Here is a 16,876-nt window from a genome sequence, read left to right on the forward strand (position 1 = left end):
AAAATAATCTTTCTATGGTCAATATTACTCTTCACTATTTTAAATATTTTATTTATATCTTAATCTATCATAATTATATCTTATCCTAATCCTGCGTGAACTATTTATAGCTTAACAATTAAAAAATAATATTAATAAAATATATAAAATATCTTTATGGTATTAGTTTGTTAAGATAAAGAAATTATACGTAGCTAACGTACATAATACATAAATTATTGCAAAAAACCTAAAAGTTTTAAAATTGCACAAAATACCCTGAAAAGTTTAAAATTATAAAAACTATCCCGACGTCTAAAAACTTAAAACAACAAACATGAAAACAAGAAATTAGCATTAGTTTACGAAGAATTTAAAAATTTGCGGTTAACATCTCAATATCTCAAAAATTATAGAAACACCCTCAAAAGTTTAAATTACAAACAAAAATTTGCGGTTAACATCTCAATATCTCAAAAATTATAGAAACACCCTCAAAAGTTTAAATTACAAACAAGCACATGAAATTCTAAAATTTAAAATTATAGAAACACCCTCAAAAGTTTAAATTACAAACAAGCACATGAAATTCTAAAATTTTAAAACTTACAAACAACATAGATGAATTCAAGGGATTACCATAATGCATGAAAATTTTTGATATTTCAAAACTTAAAACAACAAACATGAAATCAAGAAATTAACAGCAGCCTCCAAAGAATTTAAAATTTTTAATTAACACCCTCAATGTCCCAAAAATTATAGAAATACCCTCAAAAGTTCAAATTATAAAAAACAACCCTAATATTTTAAAAATTCTAAAATTTGCAAACAACAAAAGATGAATTCAAGAGATTACCCTCATGCACCTAAAAATTTAAAATTTGTCGAAATTAATCTCAAAGTTACAAAAGTTGTAGAAAAAACTCTTTTAAAATTTAAAAATCATAAAAACTCTAAATTTTTAAAATTTATAACCAGTACACATCAAATCTGAAAACTATTGGCAGACCGCTAAAATTTGAATTTTTTAAAAATTAATCTACAGTTTTAACAATTATAAAAAGCAACTTCAAAATTTTAGAGTTGTAAGAAATATCGTGACATTTAAAAATTACCACTGACACATGAAACATAGAAGTTACAACTACCAAACTTAAAAGTAATTTTTTAAAATGCTCCTAAAGTTTTAAAAATTACAAATCACACCCTCAAAGTTCAAAACCACAGAAAAGGCTGAAATTTTAAAACTTGGCAAAGAAAAGTATAATTGTTAGGTATTCTTTCATTAAGATATATATATTTAATTTCTAATTTAGGGTTTACTATCACTTTTCAGCATCTAAAGATAGTCTAAGTTGATACTGGTAAACAAAAGCAATAAGAATTGATTAAAAATATCCGGTTAGGGAATAAAAATTTAAAAAAATATTATAGCTTAAAAATTATTGTTACCATATAAATTAAAGCAACTGCATAAAATTTTATTAATAAGTTGGACCAGCAAAACACATTAGTAACATTAATTGATAGATGTTTAAATCCATAAAAATGATAAAAGACTATAATATAATAGCTTAGCATTAATTAATTATAATTTAAAAACATTAATTTCTGATGTTAATAATATTTATAGGATAAAAGAATACAATGAATTATGTATGGAGAAACTATAAGAATGTTTAGAGATATCCTTCAAAATAATCAAGCTATTTCCATTGTAAATGGGAAAGTGACGAAAATAAATCTAAAATTCAGAAAACGTCCATAAATCATTTGAATTGGCATTAACATAAGGCATGTCTATTAAAGAAGCACCAACTGAGTTACATTAAAAAATAATTTAATAATTTTATCCCAATCAAAGAAGAATTCTCTATGGAAGATATAAGAAAAATTAGTAAGCGAATAATTTAATAATTTTATCCCAATCAAAGAAGAATTCTCTATGGAAGATATAAGAAAAATTAGTAAGCATTCATAAATTTCATCTCTATGGAAGATATAAGAAAAATTAGTAAGCATTCATAAATTTCATACTTTGTTCTTCAAATACTAAAAAAAAATTAAATATTAATATTATAATCTAAGGAAAATTGGCAATAAAAAATATAGGTATTTAGTTTAGATCTTTGTGAAAAATGACAGGGATAGAGCAAATGTAATATTATTGACGTAACGAAAACTCTTATTGGATGCACATCGGAAGAATTCGTTGTAGAGAAAAAAGAGGTAACTCTTAATCTTATTTAAGTAATAAATTAGAAACACAAAGAATTCCATATATATGATATTAATATTTATTCTCATTGAAATAAAAAAAATCAAAGTCTGTATTTTAAGAAGTTTGTGCTGAACATTAGAAATACATTTAACTTCTTTGTGAAGTTAAATGACAAGATAAAAGATTAACGAACCCACGAAAGATAACAGTACAAAAAATACAACTCTAGCCTGATATCACAATCGAGTAAATGATGAAGACACTACTCTAGAATTGTCCGAGAAAAAGATAAAGGTGAGGAATGATTGATCTTAGCTCAATAAAATAAAATAAAATATAAGGAATAAAATATAATATTTTATGAATATTTTATAGAATAATTTAATTATTTTGAGTGAATTTAGAAATCTTCAGAAGAGAGTTTCATGAGCTTTTTTCAGTACTTTTATATGCTTATGCAGATGCTTTTATCATATGAAAGTATACTAAAGTTAGCATTAATATTTAATTTATAATTTTTTGTGAAGTCTATCAATGATTAGGAACAAACTTCATATTCTCTTTTGTATCGTTTTAGCATACTTTTAACCAATCATTTTGACTTATTGGTTTTAAATATTCACCTTCCTTGTATAACATTATTTCAATATTTTTTACTTTTGCAACATTGTACTTTCTCAAGTAAAGCTTGATTTCATGTCAATCAAAATAATATGAAAATTTAAATTAGCTTCAAATTATATTTGTTTTCTATCAATTCAAATATCAACATGAAAATTTAAATTGGGTGTAGCACATTTAAACAAACATCAAAGAAAATAAATAATCACAATATAAAAGTTTAGAGACAAATGTGAGCATAAACTATTAAAGTGAAATTGGGAAACAAATTTTAGTTAGAAAGTAATCTAAAAATACTTAATCATGGTATTTAACCACGTGCATTGCACGTGTATAAAACCTAGTGTGTGTGATATATTACAGTATAGTGAGTTATTAGGTATTAGGTAAATATATATATTAGATAATAGAGAAATTGGTAGCCAAGCTACGTGTATGAGGGTGCGTGTATCTTGTCACCATACATCACACCTTGAAGATAGTAGGGCCTCAACTACACTCACCAACCTCCCAAATGTCTAGATGTAATGAATAAGATCGCCACCTCACTACCAAGTCTAGCGGTGCTTGTAGCCAAGTTTCTCCAGTATTCATCATAGGATACGTAAGTATATACTAGGGTAGTTATATTATTATCTTACCCTCTATGGTATATAGAGTAAAACGCTTGTCAACTTAAGCTGACAAGAGCCTAGTGTCCACCAAAGTTTAGTATCCACTCATGTTCGATGTATATAAAAAGTCACTCATATCATGCAAGACCCTAGGAAATATCCAGATGGTTAATAAACGTTTGGTGGACAATGAATCTTGTGTCCACTTAAGTTGACATAAATTTTCGGTTCTATATATATATAGTAGTATATGTTATGATACGGTATTTAATATATAGCCATAGTATATACATATATCTGAAGTGATCGATCTACGCGTGCAGGAAGTTCCCAATTTGGTTGGATATAAAGTGGTTGCAGGTCGAGATTCGCAATAAATAAATACAGAAACTCAGAGCAGCATAACAATAACAAATGTAGAAAACTTCAACAATGGCAGATCGTGATCATCACTTTGTTTTTGAGTTAAGTTAAATGCTTAACTTTTGATGAAACAATCAAAACATTTCTATGTGGTTGTATGCTCAAACTGCTTCATTAAGGGGTTACGTCCAAATGTCTTTACACTTATTTTCCATTTTGAAGCGTGGAAATAGGTCACTTTAAATAATTTGTAACATGAAATTAAAATATAAAACAACTCCACAACTCCAGACCAATAATTTATGTTTCTAAAATTTGATCTTGTGAAATAGATCTCGATGTGACAATTTACACAAATGCAAGAAGTTCAAGTATTGACAAATTCAACATACAACTAAATCAGCAAATAGTAATACTGACTCTTCAATTATTTATTCTTCTTTATGAAACAATTTTAATATTCATTATAATTTCTAGTTGTTGAGTTAATTAGTTAATATTATAAGGACTTTTCTGTAAGAGTGCATTAATATAAAAGTGGTACCTCTCTATGGGAGAAGTAACCCTAATATTTTCCCCAAAACACAACATGGTATCAGAGCCCTAAACCTAGCCGCCTCCCTCTTCATCCCTCTTCAACCCGACGAAGCTCCAAACAAATCTGAAGGGTTAGGGTTCATAACTGGCTTACCTGGTCGCCACGTTGAAACCCAACGAAGGATAGTCGGCACTTGCTCACCTTGAGCCTGAGAGGTGGTCGACGGAGGTCTTGGATAGGGCTAGAGTTACCTCCGTCGACGTTGAACTCGGCGGTCAACATGGGAGCTCCCGTGCCGATGCCGGAGGAGAGCAGATCCAGGCAGTGAAGGGATTCGAGGGGCCGTTCGGTCGGTAGGAGGCGTGAAGGCGATGAGCAGATCCAGGCGGATCTCCTTCGAGTCGCCGGCAGAGACATCAGAGAGGAATGGGAGGCCGAGGATGCTGATGGGGAGCTAGGTAGAGGACCAAGGGATTCTGGTCTTCTCGAAATTTCAGAGGGGCCTTCGATTTCAGATCGATCGATTTCAGATCGGTGGGGGTTTTTTAAGAAAAAAGAAAAAGGTTTTTTTTAAGGAGAGAGAGAAAAGAAACAAAAGGTGAGAGAGACGGAGACTGACGGAGACTTTGTGAAAAAAAAAATTATTCGTGAACACCTGTTGCTGAAAGAGAAGGGAGGTTTATTTCGTTGCTGAAAGAGAGGGGAAGAGAAAGGGGACAAGGGCTTAAAAGATGGGGCTTGTGATTAAGTAGTTTGATTAAAAGATCTATTTGGTTCTTAATTTGTAATAGCTTATTTAGGTTCCCTCGACAAGTCAGTCCTAGAACTGATGAGAGAAGAGCTGATATCTCACTTTGTTGAGATATCTTGCTTCTGGTTCTTGTTTCCTTGGTGAAACAGGAATTATTATTGATCTATCTCTCTTGTTGTGCTGTCGAAGTGCTGCCGGATTTTTTCGTTGCGCACCACAAGAATACAAGTTGGATCGATGACGAAGACTGGAAAAAATCCGATGGAGGAGATCATCAAGAAGTTGAATAACCTGAGGGTATTCCAGATCGAGAAGGAGATCAGCGCTATAGTCCAGGGAGAGAGAACTGTACAGGAGTACGCCACAGAGCTGGAGCGCTTGTGGCTCGATCACGATCACTTCTCGCCCGTAGCGAGCTGCAAGGACCCGGAGTGCAAGGAGCGCGATGCCTCTTTGCAGAAGAGGACCATGCTGTTTCTCAGAGGTTTGGCTCCAGCGTATGAGCAGAGGACGGCATTGTTACTAGCCCAGACGAAGATCCCACCACTGAAGAAGGTAGTCTCGGCCATGATACAGGAGGAGAGCCGTATCAGGCTACAGTCTGGGATAGGTGGACTTACAGGGGAGAAGTCTGCACTGGTAGTATCCAACCCGGATAACACTGGATTCAGAGGGGAGACTAGGCAGTGCTTCAACTGCGAAGAGGTAGGGCATCTGAGACAGATGTGCCCTAAGCCACTCAGGGAAAGGAACTGGGGTGAACGTAGTCAGACTGGTGGCTGCGCAGGTCGAGGAGGTAGGGGGCGTGTAGGCCAAGGAGTTGCTCACCTAGCTGTGACTGATGAGTCTCAGACTACTGCTGGGATGACTGGAGCTGAAATAACAGAGATGGAGGAACTACGTCTGTTCAAGCTTCAGACTGAGAGTTTGAAGGGCAAGGGACAAGTCACCCAGGATCTGGCTACCACTACATGCTTTGATAACTTTATTGGTTATGCTCATGCGAACAAAGATACACAGGTTCAGGCACTTGCATCCACTAAAACTCATGTTGATTGGATCATAGACTCAGGTGCATCTAGGCATGTCACAGGAGCATCTAGTGAGTTTGCATTATATTATCCGAGTAAGCATATGCATCCTGAGACAGTTCAGACTGCTGATGGGACATCCCAACCCATCAGGGGTACTGGCTCGGTCCATTGCACTTCATCTGTTACCTTGTCATCAGTAGCTCTCTCATTGATCAATTAAATTGCACCGTGTTATTTGATCGAGATTTGTGTGTCTTTCAAGAGAAGGAAACGGGGAGGAGGATTGGGACTGGTATCAGACGTGATGGTCTTTGGTATTTAGACAGGGAGACAACAATGATTGCTGCTGCTGTTAGCGGAGGGCCAGAGGCAGAAGCGATGCTTCAACATTGCCGGTTAGGGCATTTATCTTTTGAGAGTTTAAATAGATTAGAACCTGAGTTAATGAAGAAAGTGGATAGAAAAGAGTTATTTTGTAATGCATGTGAACTTGGAAAACATACTCGTTCTACTTATAGAATGATTGGTCTTCGAAGTTGTGAACCATTTGCACTTGTCCATTCTGATGTTTGGGGACCATGTCCTACTACCTCTATCAGTGGTTTTAGATGGTTTGTTACTTTCATTGATTGTTATTCACGTATGACCTGGATATACATGATGAAGCAGAAATCAGAGGTTTACAAATGTTTTCAAGATTTCTCGGCTTATGTGAAGACACAGTTTGGAGTGCAGGTGAAGATTCTTCGAACAGATAATGGGACTGAGTATGTCAATAAGGAGTTTGCAGCTTTCATCTCTAATCAGGGAATTGTTCATCAAACCACCTGCCCAGACACCCCTGCTCAGAATGGGGTGGCTGAACGTAAGAACAGACATTTACTGGAAGTGGCACGCTCATTGATGTTGACAATGAATGTGCCTAAGTTTTTATGGAGTGAGGCTGTTATGACAGCAGCTTATTTGATCAACAGGATGCCATCAAGAGTATTAGGGATGAAGACACCATGTGAGATGCTTTTGGGCTCAAATGTTTTTGTTGTTCCACCAAGAGTGTTTGGATGCACATGTTATGTGAGAGATCACAGGTTGATGGTGAGTAAACTGGATCCGCAAGCAGTTAAATGTATCTTTGTTGGCTACTCATCTAGTCAAAAAGGTTACAAGTGTTGGTGTCCCACTGAAAGAAGGCTGTTTGTCAGTATGGATGTGACTTTTCGGGAGTTTGAACCTTTTTATGGGGAGAAGACGGAGTTGAGTTCCTTGTTTGGAGATGGCTCTACTGATGCCAGTAGAGAGGGGGAGAATGAGAATGAGAATGATATTATGGTCGGGATGATTCCATGTCCTCTTGAGTCACCGAGTAGTGATGGTACACCGCCGAGTAGTGGTGGCGACTCAGGAGGTGACAGTCAAGGTCAGGGGGAGCTGAGAGTATACACGAGGAGACAGAAACAGCAGCATGAGCCGCCTCCCGTGCCTGTGTCAGTACCCACAAATGTTGATGACCCAAGTCCCTCCTCTCCAGTGCCTTGCTCTTCTCCTCCACCTGAGTCGATAGGTAACGATTCCTTCCCTGATACCTCTGATACTCCTGTCTTGCCCCGCAGAACCTCTAGAGTCAATGCTGGAAAACCTCCAGCTAAGTTTGGTAATTGGGATACTGATATTGCGAATTATATTTCATATGCATCCATTCCACCTGCATATAAGTCATTCATTGCATCGTTGCATTCAGTGCCTGTACCTAACAACTGGCAGGTAGCTAAGCAAGATCCTAGGTGGTTGAATGCCATGCACGAGGAACTCCAGGCCTTAAAGAAGAATGACACATGGGAGTTGGTACATTTGCCAGCTGGGAAGCGTGCTGTTGGATGTAAGTGGGTGTATACGGTTAAGCAAACTGCAGAGGGCAAGATCGACAGATACAAGGCCAGATTGGTTGCTAAAGGCTACAGCCAAACATACGGCATTGACTATGATGAGACATTTGCTCCAGTAGCAAAGATGAGTACTGTTAGAATGTTGGTGTCATGTGCTGCCAACTTTAATTGGCCACTACATCAGCTAGATGTCAAGAATATCCATTCCACCTGCATATAAGTCATTCATTGCATCGTTGCATTCAGTGCCTGTACCTAACAACTGGCAGATAGCTAAGCAAGATCCTAGGTGGTTGAATGCCATGCACGAGGAACTCCAGGCCTTAAAGAAGAATGACACATGGGAGTTGGTACATTTGCCAGCTGGGAAGCGTGCTGTTGGATGTAAGTGGGTGTATACGGTTAAGCAAACTCCAGAGGGCAAGATCGACAGATACAAGGCCAGATTGGTTGCTAAAGGCTACAGCCAAACATACGACATTGACTATGATGAGACATTTGCTCCAGTAGCAAAGATGAGTACTGTTAGAGTGTTGGTGTCATGTGCTGCCAATTTTAATTGGCCACTACATCAGCTAGATGTCAAGAATGCCTTTTTGCATGGAGATCTTCAAGAGGAGGTATATATGGAGATTCCACCAGGCTTCACTACTTCTTAAGTAGCTGGGAAGGTGTGCAAGTTGAAGAAGTCTTTGTATGGGTTAAAACAGTCTCCGAGGGCATGGTTTGATAGATTCAGGTTGGCAGTTTGTGGTATGGGGTACAAGCAGTGCAATGGTGATCATACTGTGTTTTACAGGCACTCCAAAACTCGTATCACTATCCTGGCGGTCTATGTTGATGATATTGTAATCACTGGAGATGACGCTGAGGAAATCCTACTGTTGAAGAAGAAATTGGGAGAGGAATTTGAAGTTAAAGATCTGAGGCAGTTGAAGTACTTTCTCGGAATTAAAATTGCAAGGTCGCGAAAGGGTATAGTGCTTTCTCAGCGGAAGTATGCTCTGGATCTTCTCTCAGAGACAGGGATGTTGGGGGTGCAGAGTTGCATCTACTCCTATTGAGCAGAATCATAAGATGAGTGCCGAGGGTGGGGACCCTGTGAGTAAAGAGCAATATCAAAGATTGGTTGGACGACTTATATATCTATGCCATACGAGACCTGATATTACTCATGCAGTGAGCGTGGTGAGTAGATATATGCATGATCTCAGAGAGTAGCATATGGAGGCAGTTCGCAGAATTCTTAGATATATTAAAGGAAGCCCAGGAAAGGGGTTATGGTTCAGGAGTTTTGGACATCTGAGAATTGAAGGCTATTGTGATGCTGATTGGGCGGGTTGTATGGATGATCGTAGATCCACTACAGGCTACTGTGTATTTGTTGGAGGCAATCTCGTATCTTGGCGTAGCAAGAAGCAAGATGTGGTGGCTAGGTCTACAGCTGAGGCCGAGTACAGAGCTATGGCAGTTAGTCTGTGCGAGTTGATGTGGGTAAAAAACATATTATCTGAGCTGCGCTTGTTTAGAAGAGACTCCTTACAACTTTGGTGTGACAACAAATCGGCGATTAATATTGCAAACAATCCAGTTCAGCATGATCGCACCAAACATGTGGAGATTGATCGGTTCTTTATCAAGGAGCAACTGAATAGAGGAGTTCTGACTTTGAGCTATGTGAAATCAGAAGAGCAGTTAGCTGATTGTTTAACAAAAGGATTAGGTTCTAGAGAGTATGATATCTTTTGTAACAAGATGGGGATGATTGATATCTATCGCCCATCTTGAGGGGGAGTGTTGAGTTAATTAGTTAATATTGTAAGGACTTTTCTGTAAGAGTGCATTAATATAAAAGTGGTACCTCTCTATGGGAGAAGTAACCCTAATATTTTCCCCAAAACACAACACTAGTTATACAAATCGTTGTCTTATTGAAACTAATCCCTCAATTTTAAGCAGACAGTGTAAACAAGATGAGAGAGGAAATTATTAGAAAAATTCTTGGATGTAATGACCTACATAAATAAAGAAATTTAAATTTAACAACATTAGTTATAGGAAACAACAACTAAATACCAATTTACAAAAAGACTCTTAACCGTCAGCTTCAACCCTGACAGAAAATGAAAGGAAAAAAGTCTGTCCAATGGAATGGTGAGTGTAGGTTGTCAACAGATTATTCTAATATGATTTATAATCATTTGTGTAATGACCAATAAAATACAAAGAGAAAGGTATCAGAATAGATTTTGGTGGCCAAAATATGTCAACGAAAGAAAAAGACTGAGAACTTCCAATACCTGTCACAAAATATTGCAAATTCAGAACTGCTGTTTCTGCTGCCTGTTTATAACAGTGCCTTGTTAACATTGACAAAGAACATTAACAGCAGAAGTAAATAACTTTTAGCATTAGAGTTGAGAAAGTATCAGAAACATTTGCAGTCTTCTTTCTGTTGGAAGGGACTAGTATAGATCTTCGTCACCAAACCTCTCTACAAAAATAAAAGTTATCTATAGGATAAGAGACTACTTTGTTCTTGATCTCACAATCTCTTCTTCAAATTTTCGACGAAGCTTCATAGTTTGGTAATAGAGATTAAGATCAATGCCATCAACATTTCTACCAACTCTTGCCTGCAGGATTGCCTGAAATAGGAAACAAAACATAATGCTAGTTTGGAAACTCGAAGGTAAGTAGAAATTGAAGTAGATGGGAAAAAAAAATCAAAGTTTCCATAACAATTACATCATTTTCTGATTGAATTTGCAGCTCTCCAATGAACTGATAAATAGAATCAATGCGGAGACTAAGATTGGTCAAGTGTTTGGTGTTGATCTTGAGGCTCACCCCTCCATCAGTGATGATTGCTATGCCAGTTTCCACACTGTGTGCTTGTAGCCTAACAAGATAAGATTCAGTTTTTAGGATGTTAAGAAAATAGTTTTGTTAAACAATTAACAATTTCACTAAGAAAGCACTTATAACTCTTATAATTGGTCTAATGAACATTAGAACTTCGGAATAGAATTATGCAATGGATTGGACTGTTGGATGCATCTTTTCACATGTAATGTGTGTTAACCATTACAAATTAAAATTGCATATGCATAAATAAATAGGGGTTAGGCTACAGAAGTTTCCCTCATCGGTCTGGGAAATTAAAGGATACCAAGTTCCCATTATAATTGAATTTGCACTCTAGATGCTCATGGGTACTATGTCTCTGAAAAGTGAAATGTACTTGAGTTACAGATATGCTATCTTAAAATAGTAAAAAATTATATAAAATACCTAGTATGAAATTACTTGATAACCGCGTGAATAAATCCAGCACAATAGTTATTCATACCAGACAACTCATCTGATGAAGCACCTCAACCTAAACCCGACACTCCAGTTCACAATGTTTGCATCATTGGTAACATAAGAAGTATTAATTCATCAAATTTTTACAATAATCAATGGGTAAATGTTTTGACTTTGAAAAAGAAAAATACATCAGAACATCTCTGTTTCAACACTGTTTCTTTTTTTTTTCCTTTTTTTTTTCCTTTGGTTGCCCATCAACAATATACAGAAAAAATAAAGAGATAACTTCAAGCTCCATCCACTAACTTTATTGGAACTGAAGTTCCTTCACATGGCGCTAAACAAACATACAGAAGACCTTTCGAAGATATCCAACAACGTTTTGGGGGTAAAACCTACATTTTTGTGCGATGTCCCATTCCCTAACTTTATTGGAAGTCAAGTTACTAAAACACAATGCTAAGCAAATGAATAGCAAATTCTTCAAAGGATATCTCAACTTTATTGCAAGCAAAGTTACACAATACTACGCAAATGAATAGCAAATTCTTTGGAAGGATAAATTAAATTTATTGCAAGTGAAGTTTCTACACCCATTGCTCAGCAAGTGAATAGTAAACATTGCGAATAATTCCCTAACTTTATTAGAAGCAAAGTTATAGCAAACATTTTGAAGATATGTGGCGATGTTTGTGGTAATATATATCTTGGTAACACAAAAGATTGCACACACGCCCTAAATTTGTCGCAAGTGAAGGTAACACAAAAAAGCTCACCAAATCAATAGCAAATATTTCAAAGGATTTCTAGAATTATGGGAAAGAAGTCACCCATAATACTAAGCAAACAAATTATGCAACAATATTCATGATAACCTACTTCCCAAATTAATTGCAAGTGAAGTTGCTGAACACAATCTTAACCAAATAAATACCAAATAAATAGTGCCAAGCAAAAATAATAATAATAATAATAATACAGGCATGCCATCCACTGTTGGTCGCCGATGGATGCTTTTGGAGAGCATGCCATCCACTGTCAGAAGCAGCCGGGGTTCAAATACAGGCATGACTTAGTTAGAGATGTCTTGTATGATATCCTCCGAAGAGCAGGGCAGCCGGGGTTCAAATACAGGCATGACTTAGTTAGAGATGTCTTGTATGATATCCTCCGAAGAGCAGGGATCTCATCCAAGAAGGAAGCGCCGGTCAACTTCCTCACGCCTCCTGGAGAGGCTAGATCTACTTTAAGGCCGGCAGACGTTCTTGTCTACAGTTGGAGCGGGGGGAAGCACGCTTGTGTTGATCTCACGGGGGTGTCTCCGTTGGTGGGGTTTGGTAATGGAGTGTTCACGGTTGGGCATGCAGCGGATAGGGCGGCAGAGGCAAAGGTGGGCAAACATGATCAAGCTTGCAAGGACAACCACCACAGTTTCATCCCGTTCGCGTTCGATACGTTTGGTTACCTTGCAGCTGATGCGGTGGAGTTCCTCAGGAGGGTACAAAAATTCATGAATAGAAATGTGGCGACAGCAGGGTCAGCTGAGTACGTGTTTCGTAGGTTAGGTTTTGCAATTCAGAAAGGATTAGCGGCGCAGCTTGTTGCCCGCTTGTCATCATCACATGTGTAAATTTTTATTTTTATTTATAATAATTTAAAAAAAAAGGAAAAAAAATCAGAGAAAGAACAAGAAAATAATAATAATAATGAAAAATATTTGTGGTGAGTGGTAACTTACTTCCCGGTAACACGAAGAGATGAGCCATGCTTGAAGAATGGGGATGAAGCCTCCAGCTCATGTAAAGCAACCAGCTTGCCAGGTTTTATATCAGATGGTGCCATTGGACATCAATGCTTATTATATTAGGGCTGAAGCTCAAACTTCAGATCCTGATGATGGAACACGTGGTATCAGAACAAAAAACCCATGAAATTTTAAGTAACGATTTTGCCTAGAACTGGATTAAATCGTCCAATTGAACGTGATGCTGAGCATTAAAACTACCAGCTTGAATTTTAAGCGTTATTTTCTCAAACACCTCAATCATTATCCCCCCCCCCCCCCCCCCCCCCCCAAATAAATATCTCAAAAGAAGAACAGTTAGGTTGATCATCGTAATGGGTCACCAAAAGATTGTTATAGAATATTTTTTTTTATTCTATTAGGCTCATAGAGAAAGTGAGTTATGAGAGATAAAAGAGACTCACCACTTGTTCGTGAAAATGATTCAATGAAAGCTGCTGGAGTCGGGGAGAGGAAAAGCTCAATACCACTTCCGCAGCAAACAAGGCTGCGCTCCGCTCGTCACATTTCGAAATTGATCCTCGAATAATTAAAATCGCCATTAGGTGCCTCAATTTTTAAATTTTATGAAACTAGTCCCAACAATTATTGTAGTAAAGCAATTAAACACATTGAAATGTCCGGATATTCACATTATGATGCAATGACGTCGTCAAAATTAAAAGTCCATTCAAATAATTTACAATGAGAGTAATGTCGGGGTGAGCATTAATCGGTTAGAACTAAGTAAATCGACTGAATTTGGACACTTCGATTTGATTTTAGAATATATTCAATTTAGTTCCGTTTAAAAGATTTTCAAACTGATTGAACCGAGCGCTCTCTTCCAGACTCTTTCTTTTCTTTTCGAATTGACCGCCCATAAAAACTTTACTTCCTTTATTACGCACAAAACAGTAAATAACTTTCAAAGTGTTCTTCTAGCCGTAATTTTTTTTTCATTGTATACCATTCGATAGACGGACAATTTGTGATGGAAAATATAATTTGGTTCATAATTTAAGGAGATGCTTTCCAAGCTTGATAAAGCTACAGAGGGCCAAAAAAAAACATAAGAAAATGTGTACAAACCATCTGTGATAACAAAAACATAAGTGTTATTGAAATTTCTGCCATGTCATAAAAATGAGGAATTAAAATGCTAATTTGCATGTAGCATCAGATGTATTATTTTTCATGTCAATTGGCTAGTATATTTCTCCGCGTTCCACCAGGAAAATCCAAAATCCAAAATCATATAATGAAGAGACGCAAAGATATCTAACTATGTTTCCACCAGAAAAATACACAATACAAATACATATTATGAAGTAACACATGTACAGAATCTTTCAGCGTAGTAAAAACTTTTACATGTATAAATTGATTTGATGTGCTTCAGTAATACAATGTAGTAGGTGGTAAACATTTCTACATGTATAAATTGATGTGTTAGGGTGATACAAAGATTGGAGGTATTGGATATCCTATTGGTAAAAAGAATAACCGGCTACTGTATTTTTTTTATTAGAAGGTGCAATATCTATGTAGTAGAGGAGAACTATGTAGCACGGACACGGATCCGACACGGCCATCCGACACGCCGACACGAGACAAATCCTAAAAAATCGGCCATCCGACACGCCGACACGAGACAAATCCTAAAAAATACATAGGATACGTGTGTTCGACACGTGTGTCCGACACGGACACGACACGATACGGCTTCATGTTATGCGTGTCCGTGCTTCATAGGAGGAGAATACTGTCCTTCACTTCCCCAAAAATAAGCCCACCCCTCTCCTCTTCTTTCTTTCTGATTTATCTGAAGTATATGTACAATGCTGTGATGCTGCTTCCGCAATATACAAATACATAAAATAAAAATCGGAGCGACTATACAAGGAATTTGATATCACAAAAGTGAAATCTAGTGAAAAACTTGAGCAGAGGCATAATATTCGCTCTCATTGAAGACGGGTCTCAGATCCTCTTGCCACATGAAATCTAATGGAAAAGAAACGAGATGGCCTCTAACTGATTGCAATCTATCTGAAGGTTCGGTTTTTTTGACATCTCCGTTTTGGTAGGATTCTAGCTTCTCTGGAGCAATACCAAGATCGATTGTTGTGTAGCTGAGTTTCTCTTTCCAATAGGACATACTTTGACGAACAGAAGATCTGCATAATATGAGATATTTATTTTATTTATGAACTTGGAACAAAGCTAAACCAGAAAGAAAATGAAGTAAGAGTTTTGTGATCAAGTACCTGGAGTGTATAAGATCATTGGGTAAACATGCAAAGACATCTTGGTAGATCATAGTGTTTGTCTGCCAGAAAGATAAGTTATTGAAATGAATATCAACAGGAACTTTTAAGCACTTAAAAACAATGTTAAAAATAACAAAAATGCATAACATAATGCTCTACCGCTTGTTAAGGTTAAAGAAAAGAATGCGAAAAAACATAATGCATAATGTATGTTATTTTGTTTATTAATTATTTACATATTACAAACCATTCATAATACTTTGACTTTAATAATTAACATTGTTAAAATTTGCAAACATAGCATCTCAATTAAGAGCAAAATATTTTCTTACTGTTTAATTTTAAAAATATATAAAGATATTCATAACACTTTTAAGAATTAAGATCAAAATATCATAATACAAAAATATTTTAATAAAATCTTTTATTCTACACAATTTATATAGATTTACTAGGAAGTGTCACAATCGGATACTCAAATATATATTATATATTTATATCTCATTCATAATTACATTCGTTTTAACAGTCATATTCATAATTTCAGATCACCACACCAAGACATGAAGGTTTAACAAGCAATTCATAAGTAATTACTTAACTTCTTCAAGTTTTAAGAAAGGATATACTCAAGCCTCTAGAACTTATATATTGAAATCACGTAGGTTATTAAAATACCATAGGTTATATTGAAATAACGTAAGTTATATTGAAATAATGCATACTATATTGTAATAACTTAGGATTATAATATGCCTCAGCTATTTCATAAGATTACGTAATATTTAAGGCCTGATAGGATGCATAAAGCAACATAACGAGTTATGTAACATGTTTTTTTAAACATTGTTGCTTAAAAAGATACTGAAAAATATAGGAAAGACAAAAAGAATTATTTGATCAGTTTATAACCAAAGTATGAAGCGTGAAGTCAAATTACCAGCTGAAGAACCTTTTTCAAACTATGGCGAAGTTATCTTACCAGACAGAAGATATTGTGGTGGTATATAAAGGGTAAATTTTCACAAAATTCCCTTAAAGTTAGGCAATTTTTAGACAACCCCTTTAACTATTTTAATAGGTACAAAACCCCCAGCTTTGGGGTTTTCACAAAACCCTCCGAACTTGTTCTATTACACTCAACCCATTGAAGATTGTTCACTTTAACCCCTAAATTAACACTTTCAAATTTAACTTATCATGTTCCAAGCACATGATGGGAAAAGGTGAAAACAACACTCACACCCAAAAAATAATGGAAATAATAAAAAAGAATAAAATAGCGATTATTTTAATGCTAAGGGGTGTTTTCTTCTTTTTCGGTCACATCGTCCTTGGCACGTGACATGTTATTACTTCATGCTGTTACTTTTAGGTATTAAAGTGAAATCTTTAAGAAGTTTAGTGGTATACAAGTTAAGGGGGGTTATATGATAACTGTCAAAGTTAGGGGTTTTTTTTTTCTTTTTCTTTTTTTTTTTTTTTGGGGGGGGGGGGGGGG

General features: G+C 36.1%; 2 protein-coding genes across 2 annotated transcripts in view; both read right to left on the reverse strand.

Moving 5' to 3' along the window:
• Positions 10,270–13,633, reverse strand: LOC109850957 (CST complex subunit TEN1). The gene is made up of 4 exons (XM_020421049.1): positions 13,528–13,633; positions 13,058–13,209; positions 10,756–10,909; positions 10,270–10,655 (listed from the first exon to the last, which is right to left on the reverse strand). The coding sequence occupies exons 2-4, from the start codon at positions 13,159–13,161 to the stop codon at positions 10,536–10,538; spliced, it is 378 nt and encodes a 125-aa protein (XP_020276638.1). The 5' UTR covers positions 13,162–13,209; positions 13,528–13,633; the 3' UTR covers positions 10,270–10,535.
• The window catches only part of LOC109848755 (phospholipase D zeta 1-like), a 32,385-nt gene continuing 30,280 nt past the window's right edge, over positions 14,772–16,876 (reverse strand). Inside the window, 2 exon segments of the mRNA XM_020418408.1 lie at positions 14,772–15,282; positions 15,373–15,434. Coding sequence (XP_020273997.1) covers positions 15,033–15,282; positions 15,373–15,434 — 312 coding nt within the window. The 3' untranslated portion in view covers positions 14,772–15,032.

Source organism: Asparagus officinalis, chromosome 7, assembly GCF_001876935.1.
Source record: "Asparagus officinalis chromosome 7, Aspof.V1, whole genome shotgun sequence".
NCBI lineage: Eukaryota > Viridiplantae > Streptophyta > Magnoliopsida > Asparagales > Asparagaceae > Asparagus > Asparagus officinalis.